General features: G+C 38.4%; 1 protein-coding gene across 4 annotated transcripts in view; it reads right to left on the bottom strand.

Annotated features, from left to right (window-relative positions):
• Window positions 1-10008: 10008 nt before the first annotated feature.
• LOC136874066 (steroidogenic acute regulatory protein-like) overlaps window positions 10009-24178 on the bottom strand; it is a 158812-nt gene continuing 144642 nt past the window's right edge. For all 4 annotated transcript variants that reach the window (XM_067147588.2, XM_067147586.2, XM_067147587.2 and 1 more), the window contains one exon: window positions 10009-10491. In XM_067147588.2, coding sequence (XP_067003689.2) covers window positions 10290-10491 — 202 coding nt within the window. In that variant the 3' untranslated portion in view covers window positions 10009-10289. The remainder of the gene's footprint in view (window positions 10492-24178) is intronic.

Genomic DNA, 24178 nt, shown 5'->3' on the forward strand with positions numbered 1-24178 from the left:
AAAAACATTTATGGAATGTGGGATTCAAACCGCAAAGCCTACTACGGTCTGACTAGTACTCCAATACTTATATCACATGGTAATAGAACAGATGTGCGAGGAACTTGTATTAAGGATATCTAATGAGCAATCCTCCTCCATTTTGCTGTTTCATAATTATATCATGCCACTGTATCACGGTTTTAAGCATTAATATCACATTTTACTATAACTAATCACTTAGCATCATCATCATCATCATCATCATCATCTGGGTATCCTTTCAGTGGGCCAGGTAGGACTTTTGTGGGCAATATGCCTCCATCGGTTCCTGTCATTATAGTTACTCTCCTTTCACACCCTGCAGTGTAGTTCCTTTCTTGATAAGGTCTGCATTTATTTGGTCCAGCCATCTTCTTCTGGGACGTCCAACAGGTCTCCTTCCAGGTACTGCCATTTCCAAGTATTGCCTGGGAGTTCTAGTCTCTTCCATCCGTTGCACATGCCCAAACCATTTCAACTGTGCAATGCGTAGTCTTTCTTCCATTGTACAGGTCACTTGCATGTCATTTCTGACGCACACATTTTTAATTTTGTCTCTTCTTGTTTTTTGCATAGCAGATCATAAAAATTTTATTTCTATGCTTGCAGTTTGCTTATGTCTCTTTTCAATAACACACAGGTCTCCAACCCATATGTCATCTCCATCATCTTTAGATTAATGTACAACAAATGATTGAAAGAAGGTCATATTTTTGGAATGGTCTTATTCTCACAGTACAAAATTTAACAGAGTCCAGTGTGCTTTGCAGGATATGTTTGCAGTGAGTTGTTACCATATTGTCGGCAAGCTAAAGAATATCGACTGTCACAATTAACCACTCAAGCCGGTTCGACGTACATTGCACGTCCAGTGCAGGTGGAAGTCAGAACGGCTAGAACACACACAACTGCTGCTTTGCGGTATCTCTTTTCATCTTATTAATCAAGAAGTTATGTACTTTCCTGTCATCTCTGTTTAATAATTAGCTGCTTGGCGGGATCTTTTCCACTTTATTAAGCAAGAAGTTGTGTACTTTCCTGCCATCTCTGTTTCATAATTAGAACTAATGGACAACCCTGAACTGCAGTCACCTCATATATTACTAAGAACATTGGACATGATCTCAGTAAGTAGACCTAAAATTTAACATTGTGAATTCTTTCACATGATGATGTCTAAACCTCAGTTAAGCTTCAATTTAAATGCCATCTGGGAAGTGAGAAGCTGGGGATTAAATTGCCAGCTTGAGAAGGGTTAACATGTATTACCGGATTATATTTCTTCAAATTATAAGGGGCTGCTGGTTCACCTGGTCTATTAGATGGATAATAAGCTCATCTTTCTGCAGAAACTGGTTCGCTTACTGAGATTTTGCAGATCACTATCAGGATATACAGCTTTCTTATAATTAGCGACTAGATGTTTACACAGTAATAGGTTAGGATGCAAACTCTCCACAATGTAGCGAGGGTAACATAAATTCTAGGGGTTCCAACAGACCATGGACCTAAATGTTTATACAAATTTCACAGCAGAATTGTTGGGTAAATTTGCATTCTAACCTATTACTGCCTTAACATTCAGGCTCATAATACTTTTGAACTGTTTAGCAAACTGAAATACAGTTGAAACTGGTTTATATGTAACCAAGTTGTAGGTAGATCTGAATTAAGCGTAGGATTTTTGTAAGTCCTGACAAAACAGCATTGTATTACATATAACATTCTCGATATCAGAATGCAGCACATACATTATTGTGAGCGAAATGGAGCTAGCTCAAAGAAGATAGAAGTCATACTACTGCACTAGCTGTGCTGGTGTACAACACAGCGCTCAGAGGTGACTTTGTACTACAGTAGGCCAATGTGGTACATACACAACATAACGAATGAATAAACTTTACTTACAAGGGGGTATCCAAAAATAACCGGAATAACACTGCTGTGCGTGAAGCTTGTGTAGTACGCATTTCTGCCGCTAGGTGTATAGCGCAACTCATTGCCAGTTCAGTGTCGCCTGTGTTGACGACCCAGCTTGTTCTGTTCATCTGCAGCGTTTGTTTTTGCTAGCGCAGTTTTGTTCTTGTTTCGTTTTTTATGATGGCAAGTTTAAGTGAACAACGTGCAAACCTTTTATTGGGAAGTTTTAAGAAGATTGCGCAACAGTGTTCATAAAAAAAGGACATGATTTGTGGCAGACAGGAGACTGGTTTGTCCACCACGACAATGCGCCTGCACACACATCCATCTCTGTTAGACAGTTTTTGGCTAAAAATGGCATGGTTCCGAAGCCCCACGCCTGACCTGGCTCCGTGCGACTTTTTCTTATTTCCACGCATGAAAAGAGGCAGGAAAGGACACCGATTTGACAATATTGAAGAGGTCAAGACAAAACGAGGGAGGAGCTGTCAGCAATTTCTAAAGATGACTACAAAAAATGTTTCGAACAGTGGGAGCATTGGAGGGACAAATGTATTAGTTGTAATGGAGAGTATTTTGAAGGGGGATAATGTTGTTTTGTAAAATATTTGAAAATTCTGTATATGAAAATGAAAATCCTCAGCCTGTTTTCCACCAGTCATTCGACTGGGTCAGGAATGGAATGAATGAAGCCCCCATCTAGTGGCGACGATAGGAAATGTGCCGGCTGCCAAAGCCTGTCGCACTCCTCTGGGGCAATGATAATGACTGACAGATGAAATGAAATGTTAATGGAGTGTGTTGCTGGACTGAAAGTTGACAGGGAAAACCGGAGTACTCGGAGAAAAGACCTGTCCTGCCACCGCTTTGTCCAGCACAAATCTCACATGGAGCGACCGGATTTGAACCACGGTATTCGCCTGAGCCATGGAGGCTTATTTGAAAATATACAGCTTTTAAAAAATAATTCCTTTTTTTTTTTTTTTTTTTTGGGTACCCCCTTGTATTATAGAATCAGGCTGCAGACTGCCTCAGCAATCTGTCCAAGTAAAACAAGGACAACTTCCTAAAACCAAATCCTAGCAAAACACAGGTCATTCTGTTCCTTCTTCACAATGTAAACCATAAACTGAATATTTACTGGGAAGGAAAACAACTTGAGTTCTCCTCAGTCTTCAAGTATCTTGGAGTTCAACTTAACCATTCACTTATATTTAAAGGGCACTGCCATTCTGTCCGCATGGAGATTAGAACAAGGAACAGCTTACTTAGGACATTAACAGGGTCAATGGGGTGCACATCTAGCAACTGTGTGAACTGTAGCTCTTTGGCACTCACTCCCTCTGTGGCTGAGTATGCTTCCCCTGTATGGGTCAACTCTATGCATTTCAAAAAAGTAGATAATGCCTTGAATGAAAAGTGTCATAATTGCCTTTGGATGCCTCAGATCAACTAATGTCAAAAAGGCATACCACACTTGTACCCACCAACTCCTGTTCAATGGTAATTGGTAGCTGAAACTGAGAAACTGAAACAAAGAGATGGGCATTTGTCATCCTCTGCACAGTCAACAAGCAGTAAAATAATGTCTCAAACCATGGAAGTGTTTCATGAACAGCATCAAGCATGCAACAGCTAAACCAAGCACTCTCAGGAACCAGTACTGGCAGCAACAATCGACACTACCAGACTGCCTCACAACCATGGCTAGTATGGAGAATTGCTTAATAAGATAACAACTGGTACAGTAAGAACTAGGGCCACCCTTAAAAATGGGACTATATGCAGTAGGATGCCTGTGCCAATGGTGCTTTTCAAGGTCTGGAGCATCTGTATCATTGCCCAAACTGCCCTGTGGAAACTCAGCATGAAGATTTTGATGCAGATGGTGACAAGACTACGGTAGTTGCTTCATACTAGAGCGACTTCAACATTTGAGGAGGATTAGATATTGTAATCACCATAACTTATTTTTACATCAATACAGATAACTGATTGTGGTCAGTTGGTCTACAACAGGCACAAGTGACAGAAAAAGAAAATGTATCCCTCTAGAAGAGAAGTGAGATTTATTGAAGAGAAACCAAATGGACTTCAGAAACGCCTATAGTACCAGAGAGACATTGTTCAGCATAACCGTTCTCCTTCAAAGATGCCAAGAACAATGCAAAGCTGTATTTGCAGGTTTCACTGCCTACAAAAAGGCATTCAACAGTCAAATATGACAAACTGATCAAATCCTCCAGCAGAAGTAGAGGGTGCAAGATATTCAAATTATACAAAATCTTCACTGGAATCAGTGAGCCACAGTAAAGTGGATGAACAATAACTTTAGAGATACAGTCTGTATAAAAAAAGAGGAGTATGCCAAGGTTGTATACTATACTTCCACCATCCCTATTCAACCTCTATGCCAATCACATATTTAAAGAAGCCATGTACGTGTGAAAGTAAATGGAGTAGTTACAGTATAAACAATATTAGATATGCAGATGACACCTTAATTATATGCGACCCCATTGGAGGCTTGCAAGAACTGTTCAGTAGAATATTCATCTCAGTGGATTAAGATAGGGTCTAAACATCAGTACCACAAAAAATAAGTTCATGGTATTTAGCAGAAGCAACCATGGAGGTGCCTCTATTTAATTAAGTAATCAATATGTAGAATGAGTGAATCAATTCATGTACCTTGGAAACATTATACCGTGAAAAAGAGATCTGCCCATATTGAGATTTCTAGATCTTCCTTCCAAAAGAGGAGGTCATTCTTTTGTGATGATAATCTAAACCTCAAACTCAGGCAAAGTTTCTTGAAATACTATATTTGGTCAACACTGCTTTACAGAGTAGAGACCAGGACTGTCAAAGCTTCCTCCATGAACAGACTGGGTGCCTTTGAAATGTGGTTACAATGGAGAATGCTCAGACTAACGTGGACAGATCATATAACAAATAATGAAGTGTTATGGTGAGCTGAAGCAGAAGGAGAGCTGGCAAACATCATCAAAGCCAAGAAAACAGCTTATTTAGCCCATGTTCTATGAGGTGGAAAGTACAGCCTACTACACTTGATGATACAAGGCAAGATAGAAGGCAAGTGGAGAGCTGGTAGACCACTCGTCATGACTCCGAAACAGTGAAGGCTGCACTGGCATCAACAACAATGAACAACTCTTCAGATTAGTCGAAGAATGGGGTCTCCATGGGGTACAGGGGGATTGGACATAGCACATAGAGGAGGAGGATAAACCATAAATAAAAACAGATACTGAGACAGGGCTTGTTTCATTGTAACTTTACTTTTGTGATGTAGTAAAACATCTTAGTGAAAGATATTTGGGAGAAGAGGTACGGGACATCACATTTCGTGGTTGGGAAACCTCCATCAGTGGGTCGAGTTGACATCCATGGAGCTATTCAGAAGGGCCGTCAACAGAGTCAGACAGGCATGATGATCGACAACATCTGGACAGGATAAGGCAAAAACAAAATAGTAATGGTTCATACATTTTTTCCAAATGAAAAGAAATTTTCCAGAAAAATAGTATCAGAGTGAAATAAAGAAGTCCATTACAGTGTCAGGAATTGTGAACATTACATAAAATTATTTTTTAAACTTGTAGAAATATATTATTTATTAGGATGATTTTATTATTGATTATTTTTAAAAACGAACCTGAATTATACCTAGTTCAAACTGCTGCCCTTGAATTATGTTTGAATGAGTTTCAACTGTAATGTGTCCTTTTTCTGAGAAGAAGAACTCCAATGTAACCCAGGGTGTTTAATGCCATTGTTTCAATATGCTTTCTACTGGTGTATGTATATATACAGGATGACCCAAAAGTCCATTAACATTTGAGGAGGTAATACTTCATGGAATATTGGAGGTAGAGAGCTAATAATTGACACACATGGCATGGGGTTTTATTGGCACCAAAATAAAGTACACAAAACGACCAACAGATGGCACTGGACAGCAACACATCAGGTACAAATGGCTATACATACTTGACATGACATGGGGTTTTATTGACACCAACAACGAGTGCACAAACAGGCCAACAGATAACACTGAACAGCAACACGTTAGTGATGCTACGAGACCAGTGTATGGTATAAAAGGAGTTGTCGTGAGAGAGGGTGTCAGATGCGCCTGCAATTGCAGCATGCCATGCTTGCACCTCCCCACTCCCCCGACCTCAATCCGTGTGATTATTGGTTGTAGGGTTACCTAGAGTTGCAAGTCTATCACAATCATCCACCCTCACTAGAGATGCTAAAAGACAACATCCGATGGCAATTTCTCACCATACCTACGGATATGCTGTACAGTGCTGTTCACAACACTGTCGCTCGACTACAGGTATTGATGATGAATGACGGCCGACATGTTGAGCACGTGTTGTAAAGAACATAGTCTTTGCTAAACCTCGGCAGTTATATAAATTATTGCTTGTGTATCATATGAAGCGACATCTGTTGGTCATTTTGTGTACTTTACTTTGATGTCCATAACACCCCATGCCATGCCAATCATTACCTCTCTACCTCCAATATTCCGTTAAGTTTAAGTATTGCCTCTTCAAACGTCAACAGACTGACATCAGCCGCAATTGAACCCCCTACTTGTCAGTTTTAATTACGGTGTTGATGTGGAAATAACACCTCATTTTTTTACTATTTGCTTTACGTTGCACTGACACAGATAGGTCTTATGGCGATGATAGGATAGGAAAGGGCTAAGAGTAGGAAGGAAGTGACCATGGCCTTAATTAAGGTACAGCCCTGGCATTTGCCTGGTGTGAAAATGGGAAACAATGGAGAACCATCTTCAGGACTGCTGACAGTGGGGTTCAAACACACTATCTCCTGAATGCAAGCTGATAGCCATTTGCTCGGTAATAATATCCCATGGGGATCACTGTAAGTACCTAGGTGTTTATATTAGGAAAGATCTTCATTGGGGTAATCACGTTAACAAGGTTGTAAATTAAGGTTACAGATCTCTTCATATGGTTATGAGGCTATTTAAGGGTTGTAGGAAGGATGTAAAGGGGAAGGCATGCAAGTCTCCAGTAAGACCCCAGTTCTAGGGTATGGGACCCACACCTGGATTACTTAATACAAGAACTGGAAAAGATCCAAAGGAAAGAAGAACAATTTGTTCTGTGGGATTTCTGACAGAAGAGTAGTGTTATGAAAATGTCGCCAACTTAGGGCTGGAAAGACTTGGGAGTGAGGAGACAAACTGCTCAACTAAGTGGTATGTTCTGAGATGTTAGTGCAGAGATGGCATGGAATGACATTAGCAGACAAATAAACCTTTAAAGGTAGGAATAATATGAAGACAAAGTTGGAATTGAAGAGGGCAAATTGGGGCAAATCTTAATTTATAGGATTTGGAATTAGGGACTGAAATAATTTATAGAGGAAAATGTTCGATAAATTTTCAAGTTCTTTGAAATCATTTAAGAAAAGTCTAGGTTAACGACTAAAAGGAAATCTGCCACCTGGGTGACAGCCCTAAATGCAGATCAATAACTGATTGATTGGTAAGGAAGGGTGGGGGGGTTGGTTGGTTGGTTGGTTGGTTGGTTGGTTGGTTGGTTGGTTGGTTGGCTGGCTGGCTGGCTGGCTGGTTGGTAACTGACAGAGTCACTGGGGTTAGCTGCTAAAAAATTGCATTAAACATTTCAGAAGAGACAAACCCCTAATAAACACATACTTCAGTATCTTATGCAGCCAAATTTTTAGGGCATTTGTTCTACTACTAAAGTTTTCCGAAGGAAGTAAGAACAAAATCAGTAACAAACAGATGTAATTTTAACCAAGGTAACATTTAATTTTTGATCAAGCAAATGTGTTATTAGGTAACGACATCCTGAACGAAGAAAGGATAATCAAGTTAGGTATGAGTAGAATGGATGAAACCTGCCAATGATTTGTCTTAAAATGATGTGTCATACAGTGTGAAAGAAGTTCATTTTTAAAGAAAGGTGTACACACAGCTGTGAAGGAAATAAAGTAAGAGGGGCCAGAAGTGCATTCATCAGCATCTCTTTACTAGTCAGGATATCAGCCTTCAGCTCTGTGTTTGGATGCTATGTTATTATATTTTCCTCATCCTTCTCTATGTCTTTGAAAGGTGTACACTCAATCCATCGCTGGAACCCCAAATCTACATGAATGAAAGTAAAAACATTATGATGACCACTGAGGACTGAAGTTCCAGTACACTGAGCACATCATGAGAGGTGAACAATATGAACTTCTTCAACTCATCGGTGAGAAGATAAGTTGAAGGAAGATGATCTGTAGGAAGGTGCAGGAATTCCTGGCTTAAGGACCTGTGCTATTGGTTCAGACAAACATCTTCTGAAATCTTCAGAGCTGCTGTTCAGTGGATAATCGGAATCATTTGGATCCTCAACCTTTAAATAATTTTATATAATTTAAACCAACTTTACTAAATTCTGAGGCACTTTTGAGTGCTTTCTACAAAAAATATAGTAATCTTCAGAAACTAACTGCTATGAAAGTAACTTAGTGAAGTTGGTGTAATTATTATTATTTTTTTTTTTTTTGCTAGGGGCTTTACGTCGCACCGACACAGATAGGTCTTATGGCGACGATGGGATAGGAAAGGCCTAGGAGTTGGAAGGAAGCGGCCGTGGCCTTAATCAAGGTACAGCCCCAGCATTTGCCTGGTGTGAAAATGGGAAACCACGGAAAACCATCTTCAGGGCTGCCGATAGTGGGATTCGAACCTACTATCTCCCGGATGCAAGCTCACAGCCGCGCGCCTCTACGCGCACGGCCAACTCGCCCGGTGGTGTAATTATTCATGGGCATCTAACATTCAAGAATATAAAAGTATATTCAACAGCCTTGATCTTGCATAATTCTTCAAGAAAACCAACAATATAAGGAACTGGTGATATTAGTGATGATACTTCATTCTTCACTTTGCAAGCACCTCAATCTTCCTTCTGAACCCCTGATTCTTTAGAAGAATGCCTAGAAATATGATAGGTGGTTGTGCATTTACTAACAAAAATGCTCATCACTGTTACAAAGGATAAGAGCATAAATCCACACGATTTTGAAACTCTTCCCTTTTAAGAATTAGTTGTGCATGAGAATTAAATGTGGGCAAAAAGAGATTGAAAACAAAGAGAACAAGGCACCTCTGCAGGAACTAGTCTTCTTGGAAAAGTGTAACTACATCGAAGGGAGTTCCCCTTTCCCCTTTCTTGTACAGTTGTGATTTTAATATTAATCGGTTTATTATTTTAGTATTAATGTTTGTCTTGTCAATGTTTTTAATTATTAGACCAAATTTAATTAGAATTTTATTGGGATGAGACGGATTAGGTCTTGCTTCTTATGGTTTAGTTATTTATTATCAAAATGTTAAATCTTATAATACGGGCTTATTAACAGCATTATCAAATTGAATTGAGGATGTAGCGTTAATAGCTATTGCATGGATAATGACGTACGGGAGCTGAAATTATGTGTACTATTTAGATTTTGGTAAGGATTCTTTTATTATAATGTTGTGAACAGTTACGTATTACTGGCAGCATAAAATGCTTTGGACGAAATAGTAGCAGATGACATTTCAGATGATGAAATTAAGATGCTGATTGATGCAGTGACAGTGGAGGAGATAACATTTTTAGGCTGTGGTTGCTTGAAGGTATTATAAATTAATCTACTTTAGAAATGTATTAGTCTATCTCAGATTTTTAAATAGTTCTTGATCATGATAAACAAATATCCATGCCACGATTAAGCAGAAAAATTTTGAAATCCCAGTCAGTTTGCCCACAAATAAGGGTGCGACTATTATGTGATGGTGATGATTACACAATAAAATATGGTATCTGGGGTAGAAAGTTATCTGTAGGGAATGGTTTCTCTGTGACCTCACATCACACTTCTTCATGAACCTTATAAAATCAAACAAGTTCTCTATCAAAATTAGTACATAAAAAACTCCAGGTGATGTCTTGGTGAACATTTCAATTATAAGAAAAATCAATAATTTCAAATGCCTAGGACACTAGCAGAATTCTATTATTTTTATGAAAATTTTTCACTAAAAAGGATATATATCACAGTCTGAACACTGGACCTGATAATTATCCAGTTATGAGAAAATGACGCACTTATAATTCTAAAAAGTCTCTTGCCTTATATTAAAACCAGCTTTAACACTGCTTAAGAAAGTCAAAGGCGATCACATGAAATTCACTGTCAGTGAGACACCATTTAATCATGTTTGGAAGAGTTTTTGAGACCAAATGCAAGGAACTTAGCCTACAATTTAAACTAAATTAGATTCTACGTGGTATCGTACGTCCTGCGTGAGTACGAAGATTTGCCATATAATCTTTCATGGCAGATGAGAAGGCCGCATCGACGACTGATTGTGGAAGCCAGCCTCGTAGGTTTGTGTTGAGAAGCCATTGAAAAGCACACTTGGTGGGATCTTCATCCAATGGTTCCATCACCCAGCAACTTGGACCGTGCTCACCCCTATTCAATCATATAAAATATCATCAGTTCCTGAAATATAGTAATATTAATATAAGAGTTGTCATAACAAGTGATGATATTAATTTTGAACCATAGGGACTTAGCAATCATCAGTATTTCACGTGTTACGTTTAAACAATGCAGTCTGGTATGCTATCATATTTGTTTTGGAGTGCACATTGAGTACTTCAAATGATGTACAAAAATCATGGGGAATAAGCCACACTCAGGTGTGATCTAGATGTGAATAATTTAAGTTTGGGCTGTGGATCTCCTCACAGAATGTGATTTAATCAGCATAAATGTGTCAACCTACAATCTGTTTACTTTAATTTTGCTACATAAAAAAAGAATGTGTATAGCATGTGGTAAAAATTGAGTCGATTAGCTGATGTTCTTTACTGTCTTCATGCACTTTTACAATATAGTTCATTAGCAGACCTGACATTTTGCTTTAAGGAATAAGTAATTATGTTCATAGAGAGTGCATGTGGAGTACTTCTCTTCCCAGAATGTGCACGAATGGATAACATTTTAAAACATTAAAAGCATTTCATTCTCAACAATGAGATTGAGTGCTGTGTCTTGCTGCCATTTTTGTTTTGTGTTGTGAGCCGAGTTGATGCAGGTAAAATAACGGTGGTAGTGGTGGCAGAGGATTACTGTTTTAAGAGGAAGTACAACTGGGCAAGCATCCTCTTAACACTAATCAGAGGGGGAAAAATAAAATGGGTCCACACTTTGAAAAATGAAAATATCAGCCAATGAAAGACAAGGGGCATAAAGGGCATGAAAATGAATGACGACTCCAATGGCCTCGTGAACCTAATACTGTTGGGGTCAGAAAAGAACAAGAGCTGATCAAGGGATGTCAGATAGCATAGTTGAAAGTAAGTGGAAGCAATGCCAGGACTCAGCTAAGGGCCCTGTGGTCTCAAACCCATGCTCCCAAGTTAAGAGACCTTGGTGCAAAATGGAAGCAAGTCTATGTGCTATTTTGAAGCACAGGCAAGGCAAACAGTTATACAGAGTGTAACAATAAGGTAAGCCAAACTTTCAGAACACATTTCGCATACAAAGAAGAAGAAAATACATTATGTGGACATGGGTACGCACACTTTTATTTCCATGTTAGACCTAATTTTTTGCAACTCAACATAGTACATTAATCATGGGAAACATACAGCAACAGAACGTACCAGCATACCATGTGAAACTCTTTCTTACATGAAACATTCAAAATGCCCTCCAGTAACATACGTGATACTCCAGGGATACATCAGCACATCCGGGATTCAATGCGGCGGCAGTGGGTTGATGCACGCATCAATGCGAAGTCCGTTGTACGTAAGCAACATCATATTCAGCGACGAGCAGAACGTTTAATTAACAAACACATCCCCTTAAACACAGTCAGGTCATTGCCACCAGTGAACTCGTTATGTATACAAATAGACGTAGCCTTCCTTAGGAAATCCCTGACAGACAACACACACCTCTCCCCTTTCCACCGCCTGCAGCTTAATTACCGCTCTGTTAAAAAGAGACCAAGGAGTTACTCTTGTCCCTCCCTTCGCTAGAACAACCTCATATTTAAATGGGTTTTACGCAAGGGCTGCTCGTACCTGGAACCTTCTACCATCTGAGGTAAAGCTGCTTCCTCTTCCTCACTTCCTCCGCAAAGTAAAGAAAATGTATATGTAAATAGAAACCCATATGTGATGTATATAACTTGTATAAAGTAGAATTGCAAGAAGGATGGGTGCAAGTACAGATGTATGTGGGCGAATGTGTATGCGTGCGCGTGTGGGAGTGGTGATGAATGAGTGGGTATACAAGGGTATGAGTGAGAGTATAAATGGCTGAGTCTTCTTACTCTAATATTTTCAGGATAAATCAAGATAATTATTATTCTAAGGGTGCAGTGTTTGGAGTGTAAATATGTAAATTTAAAATTGTCTATATAAGTTAATATGTAAATATTCAGTAGAGGTTATGTATACATGTGGAGATAGAGGCACTTCCGTGTATGTGGGGCTTGCCCTTTCTCCATCTACCACCCCTAAATTGTACATGTACAATTTAAGGAAAATAAATAATAATAATAATAATAATAATAATAATAATAATAATAATAATAATAATAATAATAATAATAATAATAATAATAATATTTCCTTTTTAATAACAAGTCTAACTTGAACAAACTTTTGCAAGCCATGATGCAGCAATGATGGCCTACCTGACTTGGAAAACATCCAGTTCACATCTGGTTCAGGAAGAAATATGGTACGAGTTTATAAACTGGAATAACAGATACTTAATTGTTAACAGGATATCACAGTGGGCAGAGATTCTATTTACAAGAAATTCAGACAGTTCAGGAGAGATCACTGTTGTTTGCAAGTTTGTTCTTCGCCTACAGTAAGTTGTTTTTGAGACAAAGATTTGTGATGTAACTGCAAATAAAATATGAAATATTTTTGCCAACTGCAGCTTCGAAATATGGAGTTACAAATAATTTGTATTGTGTGTCAAATGCTGGGACAGCATTAATCACTAGCCTACATTGCATGCCATGTGCTACGTTGGTGCTAACCAGGGGGGAAATACTGAGTGATATTTTACTCTTTTCAACAGCTAACAGGCTTCAGTGATATATATCATAAAAGGACAAACAAAAACCACTTGACACTAAGACCTTTCATTCTTTGGTCTACTGCTCCATAGTTACCTTCCTTGAGGAAGGATATTGTGAATTACACAATAAATGTTGGTTACAAGGACCAGGATCCCAAAATTTTATACTAAATATATTTTCAGTTGTACTCATGAGAATGGACAAATACTGTCAAAGATAAAGATAATAAGGTACATTATGGTTCATCATAGGAAGCACCTGAACTGCAAGCAAACATACATATTCCTGTAGTCACTTACAAAAACAGTGAGTGCCTTAACAAGTACTCCTGATAGTGGGTATCCTATGCATAAATATTTTTGCTTCTCTTAATAGTTTAACATCATACTAACTCAAACTGGGATGGGAAAGGGTTAAAATTGGGATTTTTTTTTTTGCTAGGGGCTTTACGTCGCACCGACACAGATAGGTCTTATGGCGACGATCAATCAAACAATCAACACTGATCTGCATTTAGGGCAGTCGCCCAGGTGGCAGATTCCCTATCTGTTGCTTTCCTAGCCTTTTCCGAAATGATTTCAAAGAAATTGGAAATTTATTGAACATCTCCCTTGGTAAGTTATTCCAATCCCTAACTCCCCTTCCTATAAATGAATATTTGCCCCAGTTTGTCCTCTTGAATTCCAACTTTATCTTCATATTGTGATCTTTCCTACTTTTATAGACGCCATTCAAACTTATTCGTCTACTAATGTCATTCCAAGCCATCTCTCCGCTGACAGCTCGGAACATACCACTTAGTCGAGCAGCTCTTCTTCTTTCTCTCAATTCTTCCCAACCCAAACATTGCAACATTTTTATAACGCTACTCTTTTGTCGGAAATCACCCAGAACAAATCGAGCTGCTTTTCTTTGGATTTTTTCCAGTTCTTGAATCAGGTAATCCTGGTGAGGGTCCCATACACTGGAACCATACTCTAGTTGGGGTCTTACCAGAGACTTATATGCACGCTCCTTTACATCCTTACTACAACCCCTAAACACCCTCATAACCATGTGCAGAGATCGGTACCCTTTATTTACAATCCCATTTATGTGATTACCCCAGTGAAGATCTTTCTTTATATTAACACCTAGATACTTACAATGATCCCCAAAAGGAACTTTCACCCCATCAACGCAGTAATTAAAACTGAGAGGACTTTTCCTATTTGTGAAACTCACAACCTGACTTTTAGCCCCGTTTATCAACATACCATTGCCTGCTGTCCATCTCACAATATTTTCGAGGTCACGTTGCAGTTGCTCATAATCTTGTAACTTATTTATCACCCTATAGAGAATAACATCATCCGCAAAAAGCCTTACCTCCGATTCCACTCCTTTACTCATATCATTTATATATATAAGAAAACATAAAGGTCCGATAACACTGCCCTGAGGAACTCCCCTCTCAACTATTACAGGGTCAGACAAAGCTTCACCTACTCTAACTCTCTGAGATTTATTTTCTAGAAATATAGCAACCCATTCAGTCACTCTTTTGTCTAGTCCAATTGCACTCATTTTTGCCAGTAGTCTCCCATGATCCACCCTATCAAATGCTTTAGACATGTCAATCGTGATACAGTCCATTTGACCTCCAGAATCCAAGATATCTGCTATATCTTGCTGGAATCCTACAAGTTGAGCTTCAGTGGAATAACCTTTCCTAAAACCGAATTGCCTTCTATCGAACCAGTTATTAATTTCACAAACATGTCTAATATAATCAGAAAGAATGCCTTCCCTAAGCTTACATACAATGCATGTCAAACTTACTGGCCTGTAATTTTCAGCTTTATGTCTATCACCCTTTCCTTTATACACAGGGGCTACTACAGCAACTCTCCATTCATCTGGTATAGCTCCTTCGGCCAAACAATAATCAAATAAGTACTTCAGATATGGTACTATATCCCAACCCATTGTCTTTAGTATATCCCCAGAAATCTGATCAATTCCAGCCGCTTTTCTAGTTTTCAACTTTTGTATCTTATTGTAAATGTCATTGTTATCATATGTAAATTTTATTACTTCTTTGGCCTTAGTCTCTTCCTCTATCTCGACATTATCCTTGTAACCAACAATCTTTACATACTGCTGACTGAATACTTCTGCCTTTTGAAGATCCTCACATACACACTTCCCTTGTTCATTAATTACTCCTGGAATGTCCTTCTTGGAACCTGTTTCTGCCTTAAAACATACCCTTCCATTTTTCACTAAAATTTTTGTAAGACTGCCAATTATGCTTGCCATCATGTTATCCTTAGCTGCCTTCTTTGCTAGATTCAATTTTCTAGTAAGTTCCTTCAATTTCTCCTTACTTCCACAGCCATTTCTAACTCTATTTCTTTCCAGTCTGCACCTCCTTTTTAGTCTCTGTATTTCTCTATTATAATAAGGTGGGTCTTTACCATTTCTTACCACCCTTAAAGGTACAAACCTGTTTTCGCATTCCTCAACAATTTCTTTAAACCCATCCCAGAGTCTGTTTACATTTTTATTTACCGTTTTCCACCGATCATAGTTCCTTTTTAGAAACTGCCTCATACCTGCTTTATCAGCCATATGGTACTGCCTAACAGTCCTACTTTTAAGACCTTCCTTTCTATCACATTTATTTTTAACTACCACAAAAACAGCTTCATGATCACTAATACCATCTATTACTTCAGTTTCCCTATAGAGCTCATCTGGTTTTATCAGCACCACATCCAAAATATTTTTCCCTCTGGTTGGTTCCATAACTTTCTGAATCAGCTGTCCTTCCCATATTAACTTATTTGCCATTTGTTGGTCATGCTTCCTGTCATTCGCATTTCCTTCCCAATTGACATCTGGTAAATTCAGATCTCCCGCTACAATCACATTTCTTTCCATGTCGTTTCCCACATAGCTGACTATCCTATCAAATAATTCCGAATCCGCATCAGTGCTACCCTTTCCCAATCTGTACACTCCAAATATATCAAGTTGCCTATTATCTTTAGAAATGAGCCTTACACCTAGAATTTCATGTGTCTCATCTTTAACTTTTTCGTAGCTTACAAATTCTTCTTTCACCAGAATGAAAACTCACCCTCCCACCTTTCCTATCCTATCTCTATGATACACACTCCAGTGCCGTGAGAAAATTTCTGCATCCATTATATCATTTCTCAGCCATGATTCAACTCCTATTACAATATCTGGTAAATATATATCTATTAAATTACTCAATTCTATTCCTTTCTTTACAATACTTCTACAGTTCAACACTAACAATTTTATGTCATCCCTACTTGATTTCCAGTTCCCTGTTCCCTTATCACCGCTCCCTAGGCCATCCCGTTTCCCTGAATGTACCTCCCTATTACCCTTCCAAACAAATTTCCTAACTTATACGTACCACTGCGGTTTAAATGAAGGCCATCCGAGCGCAGATCCCTATTTCCTACCCACCCATTAGGATCTAGAAATTTCACTCCCAGTTTCCCACATACCCACTCCATAGTCTCATTTAAATCCCCAATCAACCTCCAGTCAGTATCCCTCCTACACAGTATTCCACTAATAACAATCTCCGCTTTCTTAAACTTCACCCGTGCTGCATTTACCAGATCCCACACATCTCCAACTATGTTGGTACCTATATCAGCTTGTCTTACGTTGTTGGTACCAACGTGAAACACTACCACCTTCTCCTTCCCCTCCTCCCTCTCTTCTACTTTCCTCAACATCTGCCTCAACCTAATTCCTGGATAACATTCTACCCTGGTTCCCTTTCCTCCACACACTTTCCCCACGTGTCTAACGATGGAATCCCCCATGACCAGAGCCTCAACCCTACCCACCTCATTTGATCCCCTCCCCTCCTGGTCAGCCCTATCTTTCCTGATAGCTGCAGAAGCTACTTCCTCCTCCCTTTTCTCCTTCCCATGACCCTGTTCCACCTGTCTCCTATACTCTACTCTACATTTCCCTTTCCTACCTTTTCCCTTCCTCCTACTTCCACGCATCTCAGCAACAGTTCCCTGTCCCTCATCTTCCCTCTGTTGTTCTACCTGGAGTGACTCGTACCGATTTCGCACAGACACTTGTCCTGAATTCTGATCCTGAATAGAGCCCTTGGCCTGCAATCTCCTTCCCCTTAGAACATTAGATCACCTGTCTTCTACAACTCCTCCCTTTCCTTCCCCTCCCTCTTGAACACCTACTGTAACCTGTACGTTGTTTGAGGGAGTCCTATCTTCCTTCCTGTCTTCTGTGAGAATCCTAATTATCTCCCTCAAACTTTCCAACTCCTCCCTCATACCCCTCAATGCCTCACCACACCCACAATAAGTACACTCACGCTCCTTAGCCATTCTTTACGGGGGGGGGGGAAAAACTTATTTGCAAAAAAATAAATGAACGGAGGGATATATTGTCTGGGATAGTACACAACAATAAGGTAATTAATATACGACTACACTACAATACTACTTAGTCGTGCTCTATTTTTTTATCCTACAACCCCTAACAGGATAAAAGCTGCTGTTAATTACTGAATATCGAAAGTAATACACCAGTACTACACAATTCAAAACTGCAATTAAGCCTATCCTAATTTCAACAATATTTTAGTAAGAGTTTCTATGGATACCTCTACTACACCAGTACTACACAAATATTTTACAATAATAAAATAAGCACACTAAATTCTAATAGGATATTACTCGTATACTACTGTACAGTACACTACAGTAATTTTTAAACTACTTTCAGACGTATCCTAATTACGATACCGGTACCGTACCGTATGTCACTACTAAGCACAACAGAAATGAAATTTGCAAGAACTACTGTACTCAAAGATTACCAATGAAGCTAAATGCTTAGACAAATTATTATTAGTATTACGGTCTAATAGATATACACGAAAGATAACACACAAATATAGCAGGCAAGATACGGCACTATCTAAATGTACTGTATCTATACTACAATGTATCTACACTACACTACACTGCGTTTGGTTAAATGCTTAAATATCAAAAGGATTGCCGTACACGAAGAAAAACACGAATATAACTGGTAAGATACTATCTAATATATTATACCTTATCTTCACTACAATTCTACTGAAATGTGGTTATGTGATTATTACAGCTGGTGGATTACTATTATTTTCCCTACTCCACGGGACGGAGAAAAAAAAAGTGTCCTTAATTAGGCCTACTGAAAAATACGAGGTTGTCTACAATAATTTCTCAAATATTTCTATCAAAACTACTACTACTACTACTACTACTCCAGGGACTTGAACTGCAATTACTGGGATATATGAACTTTATTATTATTAGCTAACCGCTCATAAATACTGAAAGATCGAGGGAGCGAAATATAAATTACGGATACTAACTACCTACTCAGAAGTACAAATGAATGGAATACAAGGTCAGCTGAATTTTATTTATATTTACTTGACTACACTACACCCTTTGTTCACGACTGTAGCCAACAATGCAATATTTGAATATGAGTAGCGACAATAATCAATAACAATACGACTGTTAACTATTACCGTGTAATCTCTTTAACTTCTTTTTAAATGGAAGTTTACAGGCGTATCGTGTTTTTTAATGTAGTAAATTATTACCTTCGCGATAGTTTGAACGTATATCTATACGAAATACCGGAGAAGTTGCTGCAGAAGTTACGGTACTATTCCTTATGATAACCTGCCTTTGTAAGTACAACCAACGAACCTACAGATATTTACAAATATTTTTAAAGTTAATATTGTTACCTAAAGTATTACCTAAACCTAAATTCGAAACAAGGTGCACCTAGCTAGCCTACTTAACCTAGAAAACGTAATTTACTGAAGACCAACTGAATTACTTGTTACAAAATTTAAATAATTATTACTACTCCCAATTTCTACCAACAAGCACTAAACACCACTATATAAACAGCACTAAAGGAATCAGATATACACAAAATTAAGCTATTTCAATAGGTTTTCACTACTTTATCACTACAATAATGCAAGAGCTATAGGAAAGGCCTAGGAGTTGGAAGGAAGCGGCCGTGGCCTTAAGGTACAGCCCCAGCATTTGCCTGGTGTGAAAATCGGAAACCACGGAAAACCATCTTCAGGGCTGCCGATAGTGGGATTCGAACCTACTATCTCCCGGATGCAAGCTCACAGCCGCGCGCCTCTACGCGCACGGCCAACTCGCCCGGTAAAATTGGGATGATATAGGTTGTGGCTTTAAATAAGGTACTCACAGTATAACTAGTATAAAAATGGGAAACCACAGGAAACCACACTCATGGTTGCTGATGGTGGGGTTCAAACCCACCATCTCCCAAATGTAAGCTTGCAGGTATGACTCGTATCATGTAACAAACTCACTTGAAGGACATATTCTCAGCCATAGACCAACTCAGGCTTGAGTGGTCAGGAATATACAACGGTCCAACTGATTATATTATTATTATTATTATTATTGTACCAGGGGTACACCTTTCCTGGCTATTTAAACTGTGCACCTTCTCTATGGCCATCTATGCCAATGGACTTTTAAATTACCAAAGACTTTCTCCTTCTACAGTTAGATGGCTCTATCACCAATTTGTTAGCACATTCTGATGACTAAAAACAAATTAATTCACATGGAAATATTTATTTTGGAAGTTGGTATTCTTATTTTTGAGGATTTTTTAAATGTACTGTACCATTTCATTGCCCTAATTATAAAAAAATCCGAGAGTTGAAATAGTCATTTGCCGAGAATAATGGTAAAGTTTCGTAAATCATGCAGCAGAAAATTTGAAGTAAGAAAATACAGACCAACGGAATCCGAGTGGCCGTTAGTATAAGGTAAAAGATACAGACAAACGGAACCCCAGTGGCCGTGAGTTAGAAGAATGCTCTAAAAACCAACAGTGGGAACATTCGAAGATCGCATTAAAAGAAAAGACACTGAAAGTTTCAAGAAGCTATTAATACAAAGAAATAGCAGATTTTAGGGAGAAGATTCTAAAATTATCGAGAAATTTAATTAAAAATACGAAGTCCAAACGTTATATTTCTCGTAAATGTGTAAGATCATAGGCAATAATACTCTGCAGGAGATGAAGAAGATAACTGAACAAAAAGCAGGGTTGAATTAAAGATTGTTGAAAGTTTATTGGAGAAGACATCCAAAAACGATATTTTTAAGCACTTTTAACATAAATCTGACAGTAATTAAGCCACCATTCGTGTCATTAAAACTACAATGGTTGAATTTACGACATCATATTCTACCTATAAGAACGTAGAGATAATATAGGAAGGTTTTTCATGCATGTCCGTGAAAACGCTGTGATAGCCTACTAGACCGGAGATGGGATTGGCGACAGATGGGAACCGAACCGGCTTTGCCCGACAACACGAGTCCAGTGACCATGACTCGGAGATGCCACAGATGTAAACCAGAGATGATAGCCACATAGGAGGATGAAACTACAGCAGTCCCAGCCCAAAAACACAGGCAGAATAAGATAAGTTTTGAAAGATTTATTCAAAATTAGACATTTTAGTAGTATCATGTAGTAATTTGTTGATTGTGTTGATATATGGAATAGATCGATATATCTTCGAGAGATGACTTAAAAGGGTAGTTTCAACGTGAATGTATTAATAGTGCCGTTCAAACGAATGTTTTAGGTAGTCGTCCAAAGCACGTAAGAACATCCATATGTAGGAAATGTCGCATTCGCCAATGAAGTATTATACTAACATCTTTTCTGTTTATTGACGAAGAGTTATACCATAAATAATGTGTTTTGATGTACTTGGAGTGCATAATTGGTGCATATCGAATTGTAGGTTACCAAGATCATAAATAACATCAACGTATTGCCAAACGTGAATAGATATAGGTTATATATGTGTATATTTTGACAAATGGCATATTGTCAGAAATAGAAGTTGTTGTTGATAATTTTATTGGGATGTGGAATTATATAAGTCGAGCGTTACATTGAGTAGATTAAATGAAGTTTACATATGCGGCAATATAAGGATTTGATGGAAATACGAGATAAGGAGTGCGAATGATATGAATAATAGATATCCTTGAATATTATTTGAGGAACTGTAATAAATGTGAGGACGTATGAGGAAAGAATTTCACGTATAATTAATTAATGTAACTGTGTGTAATGCAGTGAAGGATTAAGGTTTTAATTGACGCTTATAGCGACGTAATCTTGAATAACCTATAATGTGAGGTAATGGCAAATTGATAATGGATTTACAGGATGTTAATAGAGTATGGTCATTGAAAATAATCTCAATTAACCTATAATTCAGACTATTATGGCAACCTCGAAGAGAATTTTACATGCTATTTAATACTGAAATTGATTTAAGCTGAAACACCAAATTATTGTTGGCAGGTATGATAGTAGTGTCATCGCAATGTTAGCTTATTGCTATTAATAGGTTAGGAAGAGTCATCTAATGTATTCCTTGACAAATTGCAACCATATAATTGAATCTATGAAGTGATGCGACCTATAAATAACCTGACTGCAAAGTTGTTGAGACTATCTTGCAGATTTTACATATTTCATAGGAATATTTTGATTACATCTAGACATGGCCAAGCAGGCATCAATTTTTGGTAAAGAGACAAAGTCTCTCATAATGCACTGGCACTGCCGGTGGCTCCAAGTAGCCTACGCAGAGGCCTCCACAGTATGTACTAGCCAGCAACTTGGTAGGTGTGCTAGGTACCAACTGATGAGCGCAACCTAGCACACGAGGGCGAAACGCTGGCAACCAGGAATGAGTTAGCTGGAAAATTTATAATGTCCAATAACCGACCATTTATATTGGTATTATAAATTTACTCATTCGGAACAAATATTTCAGATTCCCTATGGGAATCAACATCTATATCAGCATTTGTTAACTCGTTAGAAATAAAGGCTAAGTAAACGATCGCTCAATTTTAATGTTATATACGATACTGAAATTAAGTAAGAATGTGATACACCTCAACATACGGCAGAGTACATCACTGATTTCAGAGGATAGTTTACATTTTCTCGCGGCTAATTACATTTCGGAAAGGCTCTTCCCATGTAAATTTGTAGTGAGGAGGTTATGATTTCTCTAAGTGCGCTTGAAATATGTTTTCGTGATACATAAATAGTTAGGTTAGGTGACGTTGTTGGAAGAAGAAAACTGGAATGTTTCCCACAGAAGCCTCTGCATTGATACTATAATTTTTTCAGAATGAAATCAAACACAATTTCATGTATTATCGGATTTCGAAAAATAACAAACTAGTGAGCTGTAGTGTGGAAATCATCTGCGAAAATACAAGTTTTGAACAAACTGATTGCTGTTTCATACTGATTTTAATGTGTATGGGGTTTTCCCGACTTTTACGAAAAATCGGATATAATGACAATCCGTTATAGTGAGTACATGTTTTGCTGTTATGAATTCTTGCTACAACGGAAATCTACTGTAGGTAATTATTTCAAGTTTTTGCCCCTGATTTCAGGACTTCTAAGACCAAGACATTGTTAGAGCTGACGATCTCGTTATTAAACCTTTCAATTGTTCTCTTATCCTATTAGAATTTCTATCTCTCAATTTTAAGAAAGGAAAGAAATAAAATTTCCAAATTTGTTATGTTAAATGCTGCTCTAAGTAATCCCTTGTCCAGCCATTCAACCCAGGCACTTCCTATTCCTCTGTGAACCTAATTCTTGCTGGGAAATGGCAATCAGCTGCCCAAGTTTAAGCAGGAAAACTGATGCATGAGGTATGAAGGTAGTACTAGCCTGAGCCGAACATCAAGCTCTCTCCAAGGCTTATACCTTGGTAGCAACTTGGTTGGTCAGATACACTGTTGGCCCTAGCAAACAGTTTTCAACTGTCAAAAGCATGGCAGAAAGTTCAGCAGAAGCTACTACCCCAGGTAGTAGCCAATCCACTGTCACCTTAAGTGATGTACACAGGCATTCAGATTCTGAGGATTCTAAAATGACACGCTTGGAGGTATCGGAGACTCCTACAAACCAAATCAGGCACAAATAACATAACTTCTTTGTGACCTTATCAAATGCTCTTCTGAAGAGACTTCTTTATTTATTTGAGAATCTTACAGTTCTAAGTCGAGCTCAATACTTTCAAAGTTCTAACTCGAGTGAAAAGTGTTAAGTGTCGTTCTGATCGTGACTTCAAGATTTTGAAATTGTGATTATTTGAAGTTTTACTCTCCAGATACTTTAAGGGGCATCATAAGTCCCATATTAAGAGTGTTTATATGCGCATTGATATAATGATAATACAGGGTGGTGCATGAATAGTTGGCACATTTACTTTTAGAATAACAACATTATTTTTCAAAGAACACTAATGAAATTTTAGACACAGGTAGCTTGGACCCTGGAAGTACATTTCACTATATCACATGTTCAGTGTGGCCTCCACCGCTGCCAACCCTCTTCGAGACAAGTGCGTATGTTTCTGACGACTTTGCGGCACAGGCCTTCATGAATTTCACTGCAGAGCTGCACAATCTGAGCACGCATTACTATGCGACTTTGAGGTCTTGTCTGGTTTGTCTGTAACCCAGAATCGCACATTTTGTTTATTAACTGCCCCGTTGAGATGAAAATAGGCTTCATCAGAGAGCCAAGTGTTAAACAGTACTTCCTATTTATCTTGACTCCATAATGCGTACTGCAATCTATTCTGCCTGTGAAGATCTGTTACTGTAGCTTGTGTAGTACAGTCATTTTGAACGGGTAAAATTGAAGGTCACCGTGTAACATTCTTTGAACTGAACAGCGCGATATTCCACTTTTCTTGAAGTTCGCCGTGTTGACTGGTGTAGGCTGCATGGCCGACCCTCATTGCAGCAATGTTTTCAGGAAACCGAACTGTTAGTGCACGTGGTCCCTTTTCTTCCTTCACACTGCCTTGTTCTTCAAAGTTTCTCTATAAGCAAAGGATAGTGTTCC

This window comes from Anabrus simplex, chromosome 5, assembly GCF_040414725.1.
Source record: "Anabrus simplex isolate iqAnaSimp1 chromosome 5, ASM4041472v1, whole genome shotgun sequence".
Lineage (NCBI taxonomy): Eukaryota > Metazoa > Arthropoda > Insecta > Orthoptera > Tettigoniidae > Anabrus > Anabrus simplex.